The sequence below is a fragment of the Patella vulgata genome, chromosome 3 (genome assembly GCF_932274485.2).
Source record: "Patella vulgata chromosome 3, xgPatVulg1.2, whole genome shotgun sequence".
Lineage (NCBI taxonomy): Eukaryota > Metazoa > Mollusca > Gastropoda > Patellidae > Patella > Patella vulgata.
In genome coordinates, this window is record NC_065881.2 from 69,172,334 (window position 1) to 69,188,525 (window position 16,192).

The 16,192-nt window shown below is 36.6% G+C and overlaps 1 protein-coding gene across 1 annotated transcript; it reads left to right on the forward strand.

Annotated features, from left to right (window-relative positions):
* Positions 1–1,254: 1,254 nt before the first annotated feature.
* On the forward strand, positions 1,255–2,995 carry LOC126815133 (acid sphingomyelinase-like phosphodiesterase 3b; the record flags this gene model as incomplete). Its single annotated transcript, XM_050540672.1, has 3 exons — positions 1,255–1,349; positions 1,891–2,099; positions 2,823–2,995. Coding segments are annotated over 3 exons (477 nt in total), but the record flags the coding sequence as incomplete, so codon positions are not given.
* Between the last annotated feature and the right edge of the window lie 13,197 nt (positions 2,996–16,192).

Below are 16,192 nucleotides of genomic sequence, written 5' to 3' on the forward strand. Positions count from 1 at the left end.
ACCTGACAGGCTACCATTATTGTCCCATTCTGATGAAACTTAGATATGTTATGGATCAAAAGATCTTGAATGAGAGGATGAGTCCTATTGATTTTACCTCTTCCCCATACATTTCTTGAAAAATATGGGCGTATTTTGCATGACAACCACTTGTTTTAACTGGTCATAACTGATAGCAGTGAATTATTTGATAAATAAGGGACACAGAGAAAAACTCTATCCCGTCATTTTTGTTTAATTACCTAATCTGTAATAGATACAACGGAAGTTTAACTAATCGAGACACTCGTTACTGGGAGTCTCCTTAGCCCAGGGATCAGTATAGAGCATAAAAGGGTTTTCTTCTGAAAGTCTACTGTGTAGAAGTCTCACTTCTATGTTAAAATCAGACCTCGTTGTATCTAACGGCATAATTACTTGGGTGCAATAACCCGGAAAAAAGAGTACTTGCGGCCAAAGTAAAAGCGGGAGGGGGAGGCTATTCCACCGAGCTTGCCCATTCCTAAATATGCCTAAAGAAATCTGAGTCATTCGGAAATCAAATGCCAGATGCTTGTCTAGTGTAGGTTAGAAACAGATCAGTTTGGTTAATGGCACAATCGTGTCTTCTGATATACTTAGCGACCATTCCTCTAAAATCATTACAAAGGTATTGCTTCTGGGTACCAGTTGGATAAAGTAATGCCTAATCTGAAGTAAAAGCGGGCGGGCGGAAGAGGGGGGGTGCTACTCCGCCGGGCCTGCCTAAACAAATCCGAGTCAATCGGAAATCAGATGCCTGATGCTTGTCTAGCGTAGGTTAGAGACAGATAAGTTTAGTTAATGGCGCAATCGTGTCTTCTGATATTCTTAGCGACCATTCCTAAAATCATTACAAAGGCATTGCTTCTGGGTACAAGTTGGATAAGTAATGCCTAATTTGAACCAAACAAGGGATTTAGAGAGGCCCTCGTTCCTTTCATTTATCGAGATTCTATATAGCTCTGATAAACATCGTATAGCATTGCCTAAACCTAAAATGGCAAAGATTGGTTGCTATTCCACGAAATGGTTAAATAGTAATTAAGCTTTGACAAATTTGTAATTACAATTATCTCTTTCAAATTATGACTGATTTGAACATTTCAGCCAACATTTGATTTTCTTTTTATTTTAGGATGGTTTTGGCATGTTACTGATTTTCATTACGATTTCTCTTATTTGTCAGAAAAGTTGACATGTACTCACGACGTGACATCACCCGGTATCTATGGAAACTACTGGTGTGATTCACCATGGTTACTGATTAATGATAGTATCGATGCTATGAAGAATGTTAAGCCAGATCCAGACTTTATTCTTTGGACAGGGTTAGTCATTTGTACTCCTATGACACCCCACAGTATCACATACCAGGAAATGGCGTGACTTAAATGCCCATAGGAACGCACAGGCATCACTATTAGAATGGCGAAGTTGCTGGTCTCATTCAGCAAGCATAGCTGTCTGTTTTTGCAAACAATAAAAGGTCATCGGTTTGCAATATCCGATATTGCTTCCGATACTGAAACACCAAGTGAACGTGATATCAATCCAGGCCAAGACCATATCTGTGTGTTTTTTAAATTAGAGAGCAATACTTTTGTAACAGAAATAAAAATAAAATATGTGATCAAAGAACTAAGATATTAGAAACAAAAGTCGCAATTAAAGAATAAAATGTATTCTTTATATAAAAAAGGCATATTGTTTCAAAATGTCTTCAAATTGATAAATCCTAAATATTTATAGCCATCGTGAGGCCAGCTAAATTTCCATTACTCTCTATTGACAATATCTTTATCCACGAACATCAATTCTGAAATTGCATTTCAGGGATAACGTTGGACACATTACGAAAACCCGTCTAAGCACTGATTTGAATTTAGCAACAATTCAGAACATAACGTCTAAACTCCAGGAATCCTTTCCTGGTACAGTTACTTACGCAACTCTTGGTAACAACGACTACTATCCCAAAGATCAATTTCCAACAACAACCAATAAACTTTATGTAGGGGTTTCTATCATGTGGAGTGACTGGTTAAAAGAGACAGACCAAATCCAATCAATGAAGAGAGGTAACACTAAAATACATTTAATAAAATGGAACTAACTTTATTTCTCTTTGTGACTTAGTAGAAGTAAATTAAAGTGCATTAGAAAAAATGTCTAATTTGTTATTTGATTTTAAAACAGGAACATTGTGATTAGTTTGGCTGTATGCACATAAGGTCTCAATGCTATTGCATTCTTGGAACATAGGCATACATACATGACATAATACGAGATACAGAGCACAGGGTATATAAGGATAATAGCACTGCCAATATGGACCACTAATTAACATGCAATTATACAGCTAGGTACTACTATAACATAAATCCATATGAGCATTGCCTTAACTTACTTTCTTTATTATATTTTTTTAGCGTTTTCCAAAATTCTATCCGGATTATCGCCCTTATTATTGACATTTTCACCCGTGATGGCATCAGGCAGACTGTCTATTATCCACCCAGAGGACGACCACCGCCAAGGCCGGTTATTTTACTTCTTTCTTGTAAATTATTTCTTGTAACGCTTACGACTGCCATGACCTGTGGGTCCATTCATTTGACTTGGTAGTTGTTGTTTATTTTTTGCAATGTCTGTGTAGGTTGTCTTGTCCGCAGATTTGTCTCGCGCGTAGTGCGGTCCCTCCTGCACTTACTAATACACAGGGAACTACCCGTATTGTCGTTTTGATTGCACACTGAGCATTGTTTTGTGTTTACCTGAATCCTCTTTCTTTAATATTGAAGTTGGCTATTATTCCCTGAAGACAAAGCATGGTTTACGAATTTTTGGTCTCAACACTAACCATTTTTATTCTGCAAACAAAATGACGGCTAATCTAACCGATCCTGCTGGACAACTCACCTGGCTTGATCAACAACTAACCGCTGCAAAATCAAACAATGAAAAGGTAAGTTGATCCTTTTTATAGTGATTGTTTGTGAAATCGAGAATTTAAATCTATTATAGAATTATTGGAATAATTCGACTCTTCGTCCGTTTATTCGTTAGTAATTCATTGTATGACCGGGGAAGATAAGAGATGAATTATTGGGAACTGACCAACCGTTGCAGATAGTACCCTAGAGCTCTTTAACGTATTAGCCATATCCTTTATTAAGATTTATGTCCATCTACATTAACATCTAGTGTTTAAAGTCAATGTGCAGATCTTGTGAATTGTTTGATAAACAAACTTAGCTACATTGGTATACAGGGCTGCATATCTTTGTGAAATATGGGATTGATTCTGAGTGGTTTAGGGATTATAACCGTTTGCAATACAATTGTATATTAGAATTTCAGAAATTGCTATTAGGTTTTATCTAAAACATCTGGACTACTTGACAAGACGCCTTTACTTACAAGGCACCACTGACAAGGGGAAGCTAGTCTGGAAAATCCCTAGCCATCTTCTCGGTATTGAATCTTGTCTGTGAACTAATGAAGGGAATTCCCAAATTACATTCCCGTTTCCACCAAGTCTTCATCGGATTCTAACTATCAATGTTCATATTACATACACAGGTGGGCCCCTTTTTTATTCCATGCGAACGACTAGACACTTTTACTTGTCAGACACCCTGACAAAGGGAAAAACGGCTGGAAAATCCCAGGCAACTTTCGGACAGCACCCGGATCGAATCCAGGAACCCTTATTAGTGAGCCAGTTCCACGGTGTCACCATGGCTCCTTAGGACATTGAACAATCAAACAGGATCTAAAATTCAGATTTGTTGAAGTCAACTTAAGACTAACAATCTTGTTTATTTTATAATTTAAGGTTCTGATAACTGGTCACATACCACCAGGTATATATTATCCTCGTGTTAAAGTCTACTTCCATCACCAGTTTAATGACCTGTCTCTATATCATAAATAAACATGTTGATAATGACGTCATAACAGCCATGTATTTCGGGCATACCCATGCAGATACGTTTAAAATATTCTATAAAACTGATGGTAAGAATGAGTTAAATCTTGTTAAAGGAGCATTATGGGACATTAGATAAAGAGTTGACAGTACTCGCTATAATAGTTAAAAATAGATAACGTAAATAGAATATACTGAAAATTCCAGTCAAATTTCTTCAGTCTGAACCGAGATATTAGCTTTTGAATTTTAGGCTGATCCATTTTTGCGTTTAATCATCCTTCATAAACTGTATTCCAATCCGCTAAATATCGCAGGCTACCGATGGCATCGAGAGTTGATTATGGTCTGGATAAGTTGATTAATGTCTAATTAATAACTTAGATAACATTTCAGGCCTAAAGAAAGATCTGCAATAGGCCGATTTAGCTCTTGCATAATGTATGTTTAATGTCGATTTTTAGTGGTTAAAAATAGTCATTTAAAAGGCGTGCGAATTAAATCAACTCTTCGTTTCACTATGACGCAGGGGTGACCGCACAGTTCAACATGACTGAATATTGAAGGTAAATTAAGTGCAGTAAAAACACGTAAACAACTAAGTTTACTGAAAAACAACTTATAATTTGACATATATTGCTAACCGACCAAGTCGGTGCAGAAAAGTAGGACATTAAAAGCCCATTTCATTTCAATTTCACATTGCTTAACCACTGAGCTAGCATTCATTAATCTAAAATAGTATTTTTATATTGAACCTACATTACACATTCAAATCAAAAGATATCCAATAATATGTTTAATAGAAATCTATTTCTACATCAACCTATCCTTAATCGGGCACTAAACTTCGATGTGATAACCGTATTTGAGATAATGGAGAGAGAGAGAGGGTGGGGGTGGGGGTGGGGGTGTGTGCTTGGGCGTAGGAGTCTTTAGCTGTGGAAGGCTAAAACCCAGGGGGTCGGACAGACGACCCTACTCCTTGTCACATACAAGCTGGGAAGCGAAAAATGAGGATCTAACGGGCACACGTTTAAGCATTCGCCCCTCGCACCCGATCCACCACAGGGTTCACCCAATCTCGTGAAGCGTAAGTTATAAATCACTCAACATTTTGTTGTGATTAGGTAACATTTCGGAAATGAAATGAAATGGGGTTTAAGTTAACGTCCTACTGTTCTGCATACGCCATACAGTGTGCTATGAGGGAAATTTTGCCCGGGCAGCGGCGGTACGGCCTATATCGAATCCAACTGCCAAGGGATCTTTTACGTGCACTCCAATATGTACACGGGACCTCGTTTTTTCGTCCCATCTGAACGACTAGACAGCTGTCCTTGTCAGGCCCCCACCCTGCATCACTGACAAGGAGAAACCACGCCGGAAAATCTGGATGAACTTTCTCAGCCAATGCAGGGATCGAACACCCGACCTCCAGGCTAGCGAGCCAGCGTCTTACCCACTTAGCCACGTGATCCCCTATACATTTTGGAATACATTTCTCGATATAAAAGCCATCCTATCTTTGGAAGTAATGGAGAAGATAGCTTTTGGGAGTAGTCAAGGGGTGGGGGAATGGCGGGGGTGATGGCCTAGTGTTCTAGAGTGTCACGCTTCGACCTCTAGCTTGCCAGTCACCTCTGACTTGCGGTTTTGGTTTGGATCCCTGGTGTAAGCGTATGTGGCTTGGGGATAGGGGCGCCTTCTCAACCTCGTGGGTTCCTCCCACAGAAAAGACCCCTGCGCGTGCGATACGATAAAAAAAATGAAAATAAGACAAGCGGACGTTAAACACTAACATAGGAGTAGTGCTTGGCAGGGGCCCCTATTTAATTAAGTGCGCCATGGCCCCCATATGTCTTAATCCGGCACTGTTTGTTTTGTTAAATGTGGATTTGATGTCACAGTGAATTGACAGACTGCCTAGAGGTCTTTCCTGTGGGAGGAAACCAGAGTATACGGAGTCAACCGATGAGATTGAAAAAGCCTCCCTTATCGCCAGCCACACACGTACACTAAGCGCGACACTCTAGCCCACTAGGTCCTCGTTAAGTCTCAGGAAGTCTTCATTCTTTGATACTAGAAAATAATAACGGACAATCGTTTGAATATGACAGAATGATTAAGCGACGTAAAATCCCCATCCACAAAACGTCACAATAATGAAGTTAACTGTGTCTTATTGGTGTCAATTAATTTCTAGAGCGATCTTTTTCGATAACGGAATTATTCATACCTTTTTTCGGGCTTACCATCATCTTTTTAACCGTAGTTTATGATATTTTACAGGCTCCCCAGCGTTTCCTATCTTCACGTCACCGTCTGTCACACCATTTAGACGGTTTAAGCCTGGAGTAGAAACAGGACCACGTCATAACCCAGGCATCAGACTTATCAGCTATGATAGAGCGACTGGACAACCTACCAACATTCTAATGTATTACATCAATTTACCTGATAGTAATGCTAATAACAGAACAGATTGGAAGTTGGAGTATAACTTCACACAAGTCTATAATGTAAATGACATCACGGCTGGATCTCTGCATCATCTGACACAGAAAATGTCCAAGGACAGGACATTGATTGATACATACAATCAATTTCTGTATGTTTCTGTGGAAGATCCAGATCGTGGTAAATGTAATGGCGAGTGTAGTCGGGGTATTTTGTGTGGTTTCACCGAATACACCATGCAGAAGTTCAAGGCTTGTAAAAAGACATATCTGACCTCTGACACCACTAATTTTAAAAAAGCGCCATTTGTATCTTTTTATATTCTTTTAGTAATGTTATATAACATGCACTTTTTATAAACAATATAATTTGTCCACTTAGTACATATTTTATTCTTGAAAAAGCTTAGTTGCGCAGGGTTTGCTGTTTTTTTTTTTAACTTTTTGTGTTCATTAAAATTGAAGATGCATGAGAATGTAGGTTGGACAACATCTTGTCTCTGATTCTTCAATAGGGTAAAAGCAGGGCCGGAATTTTACGTGGGGGTAGGTGTATGGGTATATGTGCATGCATGTCTGTGTGTGTGTGTGTGTGGGGGGGGGGGGCTAATTGGGCTGCAGGCGCCCCAAATTAGTTCTAAAGCAGATCTGTACCATAATCATCTGTGTTTGTGCCAAGTTAATCTATTTAACATATTGCCATACAAGTTTCATTTGTATGACAATGATCAGAATATGCCAACTTTTCACTGTTGATACAAGGGCCTCAATGACATTTTCAGTCAGGGAAACCACCCAAGCTTAGTAACCATATTATTGCGGTGATTTGCAGGTCTCTATTCAGAATCTGCCAAACACATTATGGTATAATTCTAACATTTATGCACTGCGTGGGCAATACAGACATTTTCCATGTATCTTATCCCTTTTATTGACTCAAGGGGAATAACTCACAAAAACAACAGGACTTTCACTGGTATTTAATTTACTTTTGTAATTTATCTATTTGTAGCATGGCGGTACCATAGTCTTTTCAGTGTTTAGGGCCTTTACGGGTCTTAATCTGGCTCTGTATCAAAGCATTGATCAAAAGCATGCATGATTCGTACGGAATCTTAAAACGACCGTAATGTAGTGATGTAGACATGTATTCATTCCAAGTTGAAAAAGAACCCACCGACATTACTGAATAGGCAAATCACGTTGTATGTTTCCAAAGTTCTAAATGCCGAAAAAGGTACATTCTGTGTATATTCTCACGTCGGACATCCATGGGGCTTTCCGTTTACTAACGTTGAGGGGTATGAACAAGAGAACTATCGTAGTTGCGAGCAATCTAACAGAAGATATGGTTGATCACGCCAATATAGGCCGAGATGTTATTCTTTTCTTGTACGCAGATCCAAATCGTATGCCCATGCCAAACATATTTGGCTACATGGAATGTATCCTGACTATGACACTAAGTACGTTAGAAACACTAGGCATGGGACCCTGTTTAATTCGTTCGTACCGGCTGATACCGGCTGACCACAGTTCAACAGTCGAGATCATTAAACAACTTAGAATACAGACACTATCCAGCACGTGCATTTAAAAAAAAAATACGTCGCAAGGGTCCAACATTTCAACTAGTATAAAGAATGTACGCTTGGCACATTGCCTGTACCATTATTTGAAATAATGGTACGCCAACATCAAAGGGTGACGTCCCATCTGTATTAATTTTTAAGCGTACATATTATACTTTTATTTCAATTAATTGAATTGACCATTCGCCCCCAACTGTCACGTTGTGTAAACACATTGTTAACAAAGTCTATATACTGTCATATATACAATTGAAGAATAACAGTCATAAAATGAGTTTCTAAACACCATTGAGTAAATCTTTAGCTCAATCTGGGATTACCATTACCCTGTTAACAAAAACTTACAGTGTGGAACAGTGTGGTCGTTCAATGGGCTCAACTCAAACGAATGTTCAATCACAGGGCGAGATTTCCACACCTCCCAGTATTCTACTCAGATTTGGATACGGATTTGAACGTAATCCACTTTGCTGTTCTAGTGATAGGTTCCGAAAAGGGGGTTGTTAGATTTGATACAGCAGTTCCTGTAGGTGATTTATCTAGAGAAATTAAGTTACCCTTAAGTCTATATACTGTTAAACCTTAACGCACAGACGATATCCAGGATATCCAGAACATTTACAGAACGCGTATTGTTACACAGTAACAAGGGGTCATTCTCCTTTTGGAGTTTTTAATTCGAACATGTTAATTTGATTATATATCAAATGTATAAATAATAATATAACAGGCGTTTCCTGTCTGTTCGTTAAATTAGTATATATTTGGCACTATAATGAATGAATATACTTACAGAGATATTATTAGATTTATTATAAAAAGTTTAATTGCGGATAATGATTCATATTTAGTACATCTTGTTAATGAATTTTAAATACTAACCAGGTTGTTGATAACACATTTAACATTATTATCTGTATTTGAGAGGAAGTGGCAAAGAGGAGACTTTGTACTGGTTATTAGAATTATGGATGTATAACTTATTATTTTCAATTCATGTATTTTTATAATAAAGAATAAAATACACAGTAGTATTTGATCAGTTAAAGTAATAATTGCATAATGTTTAAACTATGTTAAATTAAGGCCTTAATATACATGACTTCTATAGACAGTCCTTCCTTGTTACAAGAATAGCCGTGGTTACCCCTTGTCAGTGATGCAGGATGGGGGCCTGACAAGGACAGCTGTCTAGTCGTGCGGATGTATAAATAATAATATAACAGACGTTTCCTGTCTGTTCGTTAAATTAGTATATATTTGGCACTATAATGAATGAATATACTTACAGAGATATTATTAGATTTATTATAAAAAGTTTAATTGCGGATAATGATTCATATTTAGTACATCTTGTTAATGAATTTTAAATACTAACCAGGTTGTTGATAACACATTTAACATTATTATCTGTATTTGAGAGGAAGTGGCAAAGAGGAGACTTTGTACTGGTTATTAGAATTATAGATGTATAACTTATTATTTTCAATCCATGTATTTTTATAATAAAGAATTAAATACACAGTAGTATTTGATCAGTTAAAGTGATAATTGCATAATGTTTAAACTATGTTAAATTAAGGCCTTAATATACATGACTTCTATAGACAGTACTTCCTATTTACAAGAATAGCCGTAATTACCCCTTTTTCATTGACGCAGGATGGGGGCCTGACAAGGACAGCTGTCTAGTCATGCGGATGGGACAAAAAACCAAGGTCCCGTGTACACATTGGCGTGCACGTAAAAGATCCCTTGGTAGTTGGAATACGATATAAGAGTAGGCCGCAGTGCCGATGCCCGGGCAAAGGTTCCCTCATTGTACACTGTATGGCGTATGCCCGTCTTCATTAGCCCAGTTTAGGAGCAGAACAGTAGGAAGTTAAACCCCATTTCATTTCATTTCATTACAAGAATAGCCCTATTAATCCTGTAATTCACTACACTGTTAAAAACTATAAGCAGTGCTAATAAAGTGTAAACTTTACACTACAGTTTTCAAAATGTAACAATTTTGCAAGAGTAACCAACCATAACAGCTACACCCATCAAGTGTAACCGATATCCTCGACTAATGAACACCTGAATAGGTGTAATTGTGTTTTTATTTTGATAATCTACAGCTATACCAATGGTATACTGCATTTACACCAAAGGGTGTAATAAGTATTATTGGGGAATATATTCTAGAACAGTGTTAATTTTACAGCGTTTATTGAGTTGCAAAAGTGTAATCGATATTCATGAGTATTGAACACCAGGAGAGGTGTAATTGTAGCCGCTAAGGGGTGCTTGGGTGAGCTACACCTCTACACGTATTTTATTGCATTTACACCAACACTTATTATTAGGGAAACATTCCCCTGAATAAGGTGTCAATTTTACACCGTATTTTGCGTTATGTTACATTTTTAGTTCTTTGAATCCATCCCGGTCCCCATTCCAACCAACATACAAGGCTTTTAACCCAAGGCGCCCATATTATAGTCTTCCCTCTGAATAATCCACGCGCAAGCGAATTATTGAAATAAAATTAAACCGTGTCTTAGTCCCGAAATGACCTAGTTTGTGTCGAGTGGATGTTAAACCCTCTCTCTCTCTCTTGATATACCAACTATAACACAATTATACGTAACCCCTGAAGAGCACGATCACGTCTTATATGATTTTTTCGTGCACGATTCAACTCGAATATAATTATTTCGTTTAAATGAAATATTAAACATATTATTATGCAAGAGCTAAATCTGCCTATTGCAGGTCTTTCTTTAAGCCTGAAACATTATCTAAATTATTAATTAGGCCATAATCAACTCACCACTAGCCTGCGATTTATACTGGATTAGAACCCGATCTGCTGCTCAACGCTCATTGATGATTAAATCAAAAACTGGATAATCGAGGCTATGTTTTTTTATCGTACCGACTTTAGCATTAATGATCGAGGCTAGGCGGAAAATTCAATCGCTAAATTCTCGGTTCAGAGTGGATTAATTTGACTTTTGCCACTAGAGCAACGCTACCTTATCAAAATATACCATGATCATGTATGATGCATACCACCCCACAGTTTTCAATACCATCCAATATTCCAGATGGTATGTCCTGCGTAGAAGATTTTATGTACTATATAGTAGACATACAAGTACTGCTAAGATATACCAAATATCAAGTCCTACGAATGTAACAATAATATAATTTTTTTTTAACTTTTATACCTTCAGTAAAAGAGTGGGCTGTTGATGTCATCAACTCACTAGAACTTTCAATATGGCGTCCCCCAGCTTAAAATAGTGTTTATTTTGTGAATGGAAATAAATTGTTAATAAGCGGATGTTTGCCCACTGAACAAACGAAAAGTTGTAATTGTTGATGACAAAGGGTGCTTTGGATAAACTCATTTTTGGGAGTTTATACAGTATTTCCACTAAAACGTGTGTCGCGATACATTCCAAAAATAGTGTCAAAAGCGCCTGTATCTATGATGATTTTAGAAAATAGCACTTGCTATTATTGTTGTGTCTGTCAGGCGTTGAACTTGTTAATTTACAATTTTCCACGCGTAAATCGGACTAAAAATATGCTTAAGCTGATAATAAGACTAAAAACAGACAGTGCTGAGGTTATTGGGACATCTGGTGATAAATGACAAGCAATAATAATCCAAAATCTTCGACATTGAAAACACGATTTATTTGTCGGTTTAAATCAGCATTGATGTTGTGATCTTACCGGGAAAAGATGGCCTTCTGATATCCAATATTTAAGACAAAATAAACATTTTACAATTGGTACACAATGCGTTTCAGCGCTATTTGTAATAAGGGATTCTAAAAACGAGACTAGGCATATTCCACAAGTCATGTCAAACGGTGACGCTATATTCTTATCTGGAGAGCAAGCCCAATAAATAATATCGGCGTAGACTGGAATAACCAGACGCTACAGATTGAAATTCCATTGAGAATACTGGCGTATTTCGCCGAACCTAACTGATTAAAAATTACAGTAAAAACAGAAACGTTTGAATGTAAATCAATTTATATACATTCATATTACATTAGTGTATGCGTTGCGACCTATTTGTGTCAAGTATTAGCGACTCAGCTTCTTTAAGTGGTTGTTTATTGCGGTATTAACCTCAGACTGCACAAATCGAGCGTATGGCGTTAGCGGTTTTTATCGGTGCATTTACTACCCAGTTGAGAAATTCACGGGGTACCATTTCCACCGTGGCGTCTTGCAGTACACCTGCAGAAGCGTAAACAGTGAGGTTTATTTCCCAGTCACACATAAACATATCCCCCCCCCCAAAAAAAAAAAAAATAAAAAAATAAAATAAAATAAAAAAAAATATCATAGTTGAACACTCATCGTGAACTAGGAACTCATCGTGAACTAGGACAGCATGTTTCGAAAACGACAAAAAAAAAACCGCAAAAAAACTAAGTACGAGTGGACCAGTAACCGCATATGACATCAATGCAGCCATATTAGAAATATGACGTTATGTCTAGTTTCAAAGTCCGTCAATATGCCAAGGACCAAGTCCACCGAGTTTTATGAAATGAAAATGAAATGTGGTTTAATTTCCTACTATTCTGCTGCTACTATTTTATGTCGATAATACTGGAATTGGCGGAACTTTAGACTTTGATTCCATTCTCTCAATGTAGAATATGTTTATTTATTCAGTCAAAATTTCTTTTTAAGATTTGGTATATTTGATTCACAGTTTATCTTAGCTCTTTAATTGTTTTAAAACTATTAAATTTCACATTTTTACAGATCATGGGTGAAAATTTAAAATGCGATCTTTAGCTCAAGGTATTGTTACATTAATTTACAAAGATGTTGTGCGTTCTGGTTTGATCCAACAATCACATATTTTAATCAGTGACGATTGATTAGTTGCAATGACATACATAACCTACTTTGAAATGCAAATAGAAAACATCGAGTGTTTAAGAATCAAATGAATATGGTTAAAATGAATATAAAGAACACAGTTCTTATGTTTGTTAAACTGAGCAAATTAAAGATATGATGAGATTGGGCGGTCAGTGTTTTCTGACATCTAGATTTGAAATCAAGGCCAGTGATATCAAGATACCGGACAGGTAGCGTGATGCCAATATACGGCCATATTAAACTATGGGCATTTAAAAACAGAATCTGACAAAAGTAACTCACATAGTTACTCCAGAAAGAACTAACGAATGAGAGGAACACTAAGGAATGTAGACAGGGGTATTGATTCCGCTCATCCTGCACACTTTCATGAACTTCAAATTGAACAATTTAGAAGACAATCAAAATTCTTAAGATAAGTTTCTTCTGAAAGTCAATTATTACATAAGGGTTTTCAATTTGTTGCTAGGCGAAATTAAAACAAATGATGGAAAATATCAATTAAACACTCATCTTCTTCTTGTTTCAAAATTTAAAGTTTATAGAACAGTCGTTGAAAGAAAATTCGCAAGATGAAGACGAATATTTATATCATATTTGCTTACGTAAGTTTCTGTGTTACCATATTTTTATTTAACCGTATATGAATATATGAATTTTTTTTATATAATATAGGAAAATTTGGGAGTATTATATGCATACGATGTAGAGTAGTTGTATGTCTTGTATTAAAATGCATTTTATGAACCTCATCAATATGTAGCACTATGGGTCTTTTGTCAAACATGGAGAGCGGATGACATGCTAAAACCGGTCCCCACCTCCGGCTATGACCCAAGCATCTGTTCTTACTACATATCTTAGTAGCCGTTTGATCGTCTGGTATTTTCACTTGTCGTTTCTGCCCCCCCCCCCTTCACGTTGTGTATCTACTTCTTTCTGTTTCTCAGTTAGTTAAGACGTTTGTCTTCTCAGTAGCTATAACCATGCAACAGTTCGTTTTTACATTTTATATATCAAGCTGCTTACATATGAAACAATGCGTAATAGAATAAAGTCATTCTCTCAATCCCAATCCAGCCAGACTCGGCGGGGCGAGTCTGCTGATAGAAATTGCTACATCTTTTCCCTTCTAGAATCAAGCTGCTGTAAGACGAATTCTCACAAATATGTTAGTTTTGTAGCTTTGGGGTTTGACGTACAATTATCTAATTGGTCCAATATGCTGTAAATAATTAGAGAGATTGGTCAATTATCCTTATGACGTCGAAACCCACCCTTATTTGGACAGCGGGAACTTACCGGAGACATTTCCCACAAGATATCTGATATCAACCTAGAATTGAATGTTTACCACAATCTGTCACTCATTAACTCATTTTGATTTAAGTGCATATTAGACAATATGTTTGAATCTCACAACTTGCCAAAGACATTAATTAATAGAATATAATGTCATCATTTTCTTTATTCATTGTCTATAAATTTGAAAACAATGTCGCAACGACAATATTTCTAAACAATGCGATTATAAGTGGTATGTTATAAATTGTCTTTCTTTAAGTAAACACAAAAAAGTTAGAATAATAGCTATATTTTAATACAAATTTCCACTAGATTGTGAATAGCCCCGGTGTACTTATTTCGTCTACAGCTAATTTTACTTATATAACAGTTTACTTTGCAGCTTTTAGATAAATTACCTACAGATGAAAATAGTGTTATTTTAGAGGTGTAAATTCTCTCTTCGGATATAACAGACTTCGAATGATTCTTCAATTCTTTAATATACCGGAACATAAATATACATATATCGTCATTACGTACTGGCAGGCCAGTTACTGCACTAGTGACTGTCTTCAGTGTACAGATTTTGTAATATTCAAGGAAAATCAGAAAATAGGATAAAGGTAAATGTTGTAATTAAAACTGGCATGTCGATAGATGAACAATGCATAAAAGATTAAACAATATAATATATCAACAAAAACAATAGATGGGATTAACGTCGTTACCCAATGACGGCTTGAAAAGTGGTGACAGGTTAACGACTTACTAGGTAGTTGACCTTAAAATAGTTAATTTAAGAAGCATTAATTATATTAGCGATAACAGATTATCACACCATTATATTATTCGTGTATATAGACCCGTGTCATTCTCGGCATGGTATCAGGCCGCGATAAATTTCAAGAAATTTTGAACTCTTCACAGAAAAGTTAATATCAGTCTCTATGCAAATTACCCAGATGAAAATCATTATAGCAGTTAATTTAGTTTTGGAAGCCATTTTGACAGAACTAATGACAGAACTGCCAGAGGTGGCGGGAAGAAAGGTCAAGATTCATTTGGCGCATGCGCAATAATCCGTACTAAGAACGAATAGCGTTTACACTACGAAAATTTAACCGTGCTGTGTCTGGCACCGTGCGGAGAACACCTCACTTCAATGGGCCAAATTGGCACGACACGCTTATGCTTAACCCGTTTACACTACCAAAACATTATCCGTGCCGTGACTGGTAAATTTTGTATGTAAACGGGGTTTATGACAAAATAATTATAGATAAATATAAGCTTTCAATTTTAATAAAAAAAGAAATGAAATGAAAAAACTAACAAAACCCCAATACTCACCGATTTTAAAATTTCAGTTACTTTACCGTGTAAATTGGCAGATTGGGAAGAGATTTGTTTCTGTATGATTCAAGGATAATTGTGACCCAGGGGTTGTCACCATGGTTTAGTAACTCGGGGAGTAAATGTTGGTCTGGATTTTAGAAAATTACCAGTGGTTTGAATGTGTGTTCTATTTCTATAATTAGTAATACGTTTTTTTTATTCTAGGCCTTGGCCATTGCGTTTTCTAATGGTAAGTAATTCTAAATCGACAATAATCCATATCTTCAGCACGCCATTAATCTGTTCCTGTAATTTGTTTTTGGTAGATATCCTTTAACTGTCTTTTGTATCATTTAATCACGACAAAATGTATTGCTGACACCATACGTTGATAATTGGCGTTTATATGTGTGTTTGAGAAAACATTGATAAAAAAAGTACTTAAATTCATTAAACAATGCTTTATTATGTATTAAAATATTTGAACAGGTGTGGAAATCAGTCATTGGGGAACACATTTTGTGATGTCGTTTCTCGTCAATTTTGAATCAGACCAAGGGTTGAAAGTTGCAATTATTACAACAAGGGAGGCAACCGATGTAAGAGTATCTGTGCATGGTTATACCAAAACCTTTTCTCTGCCCGCTAACCATTCC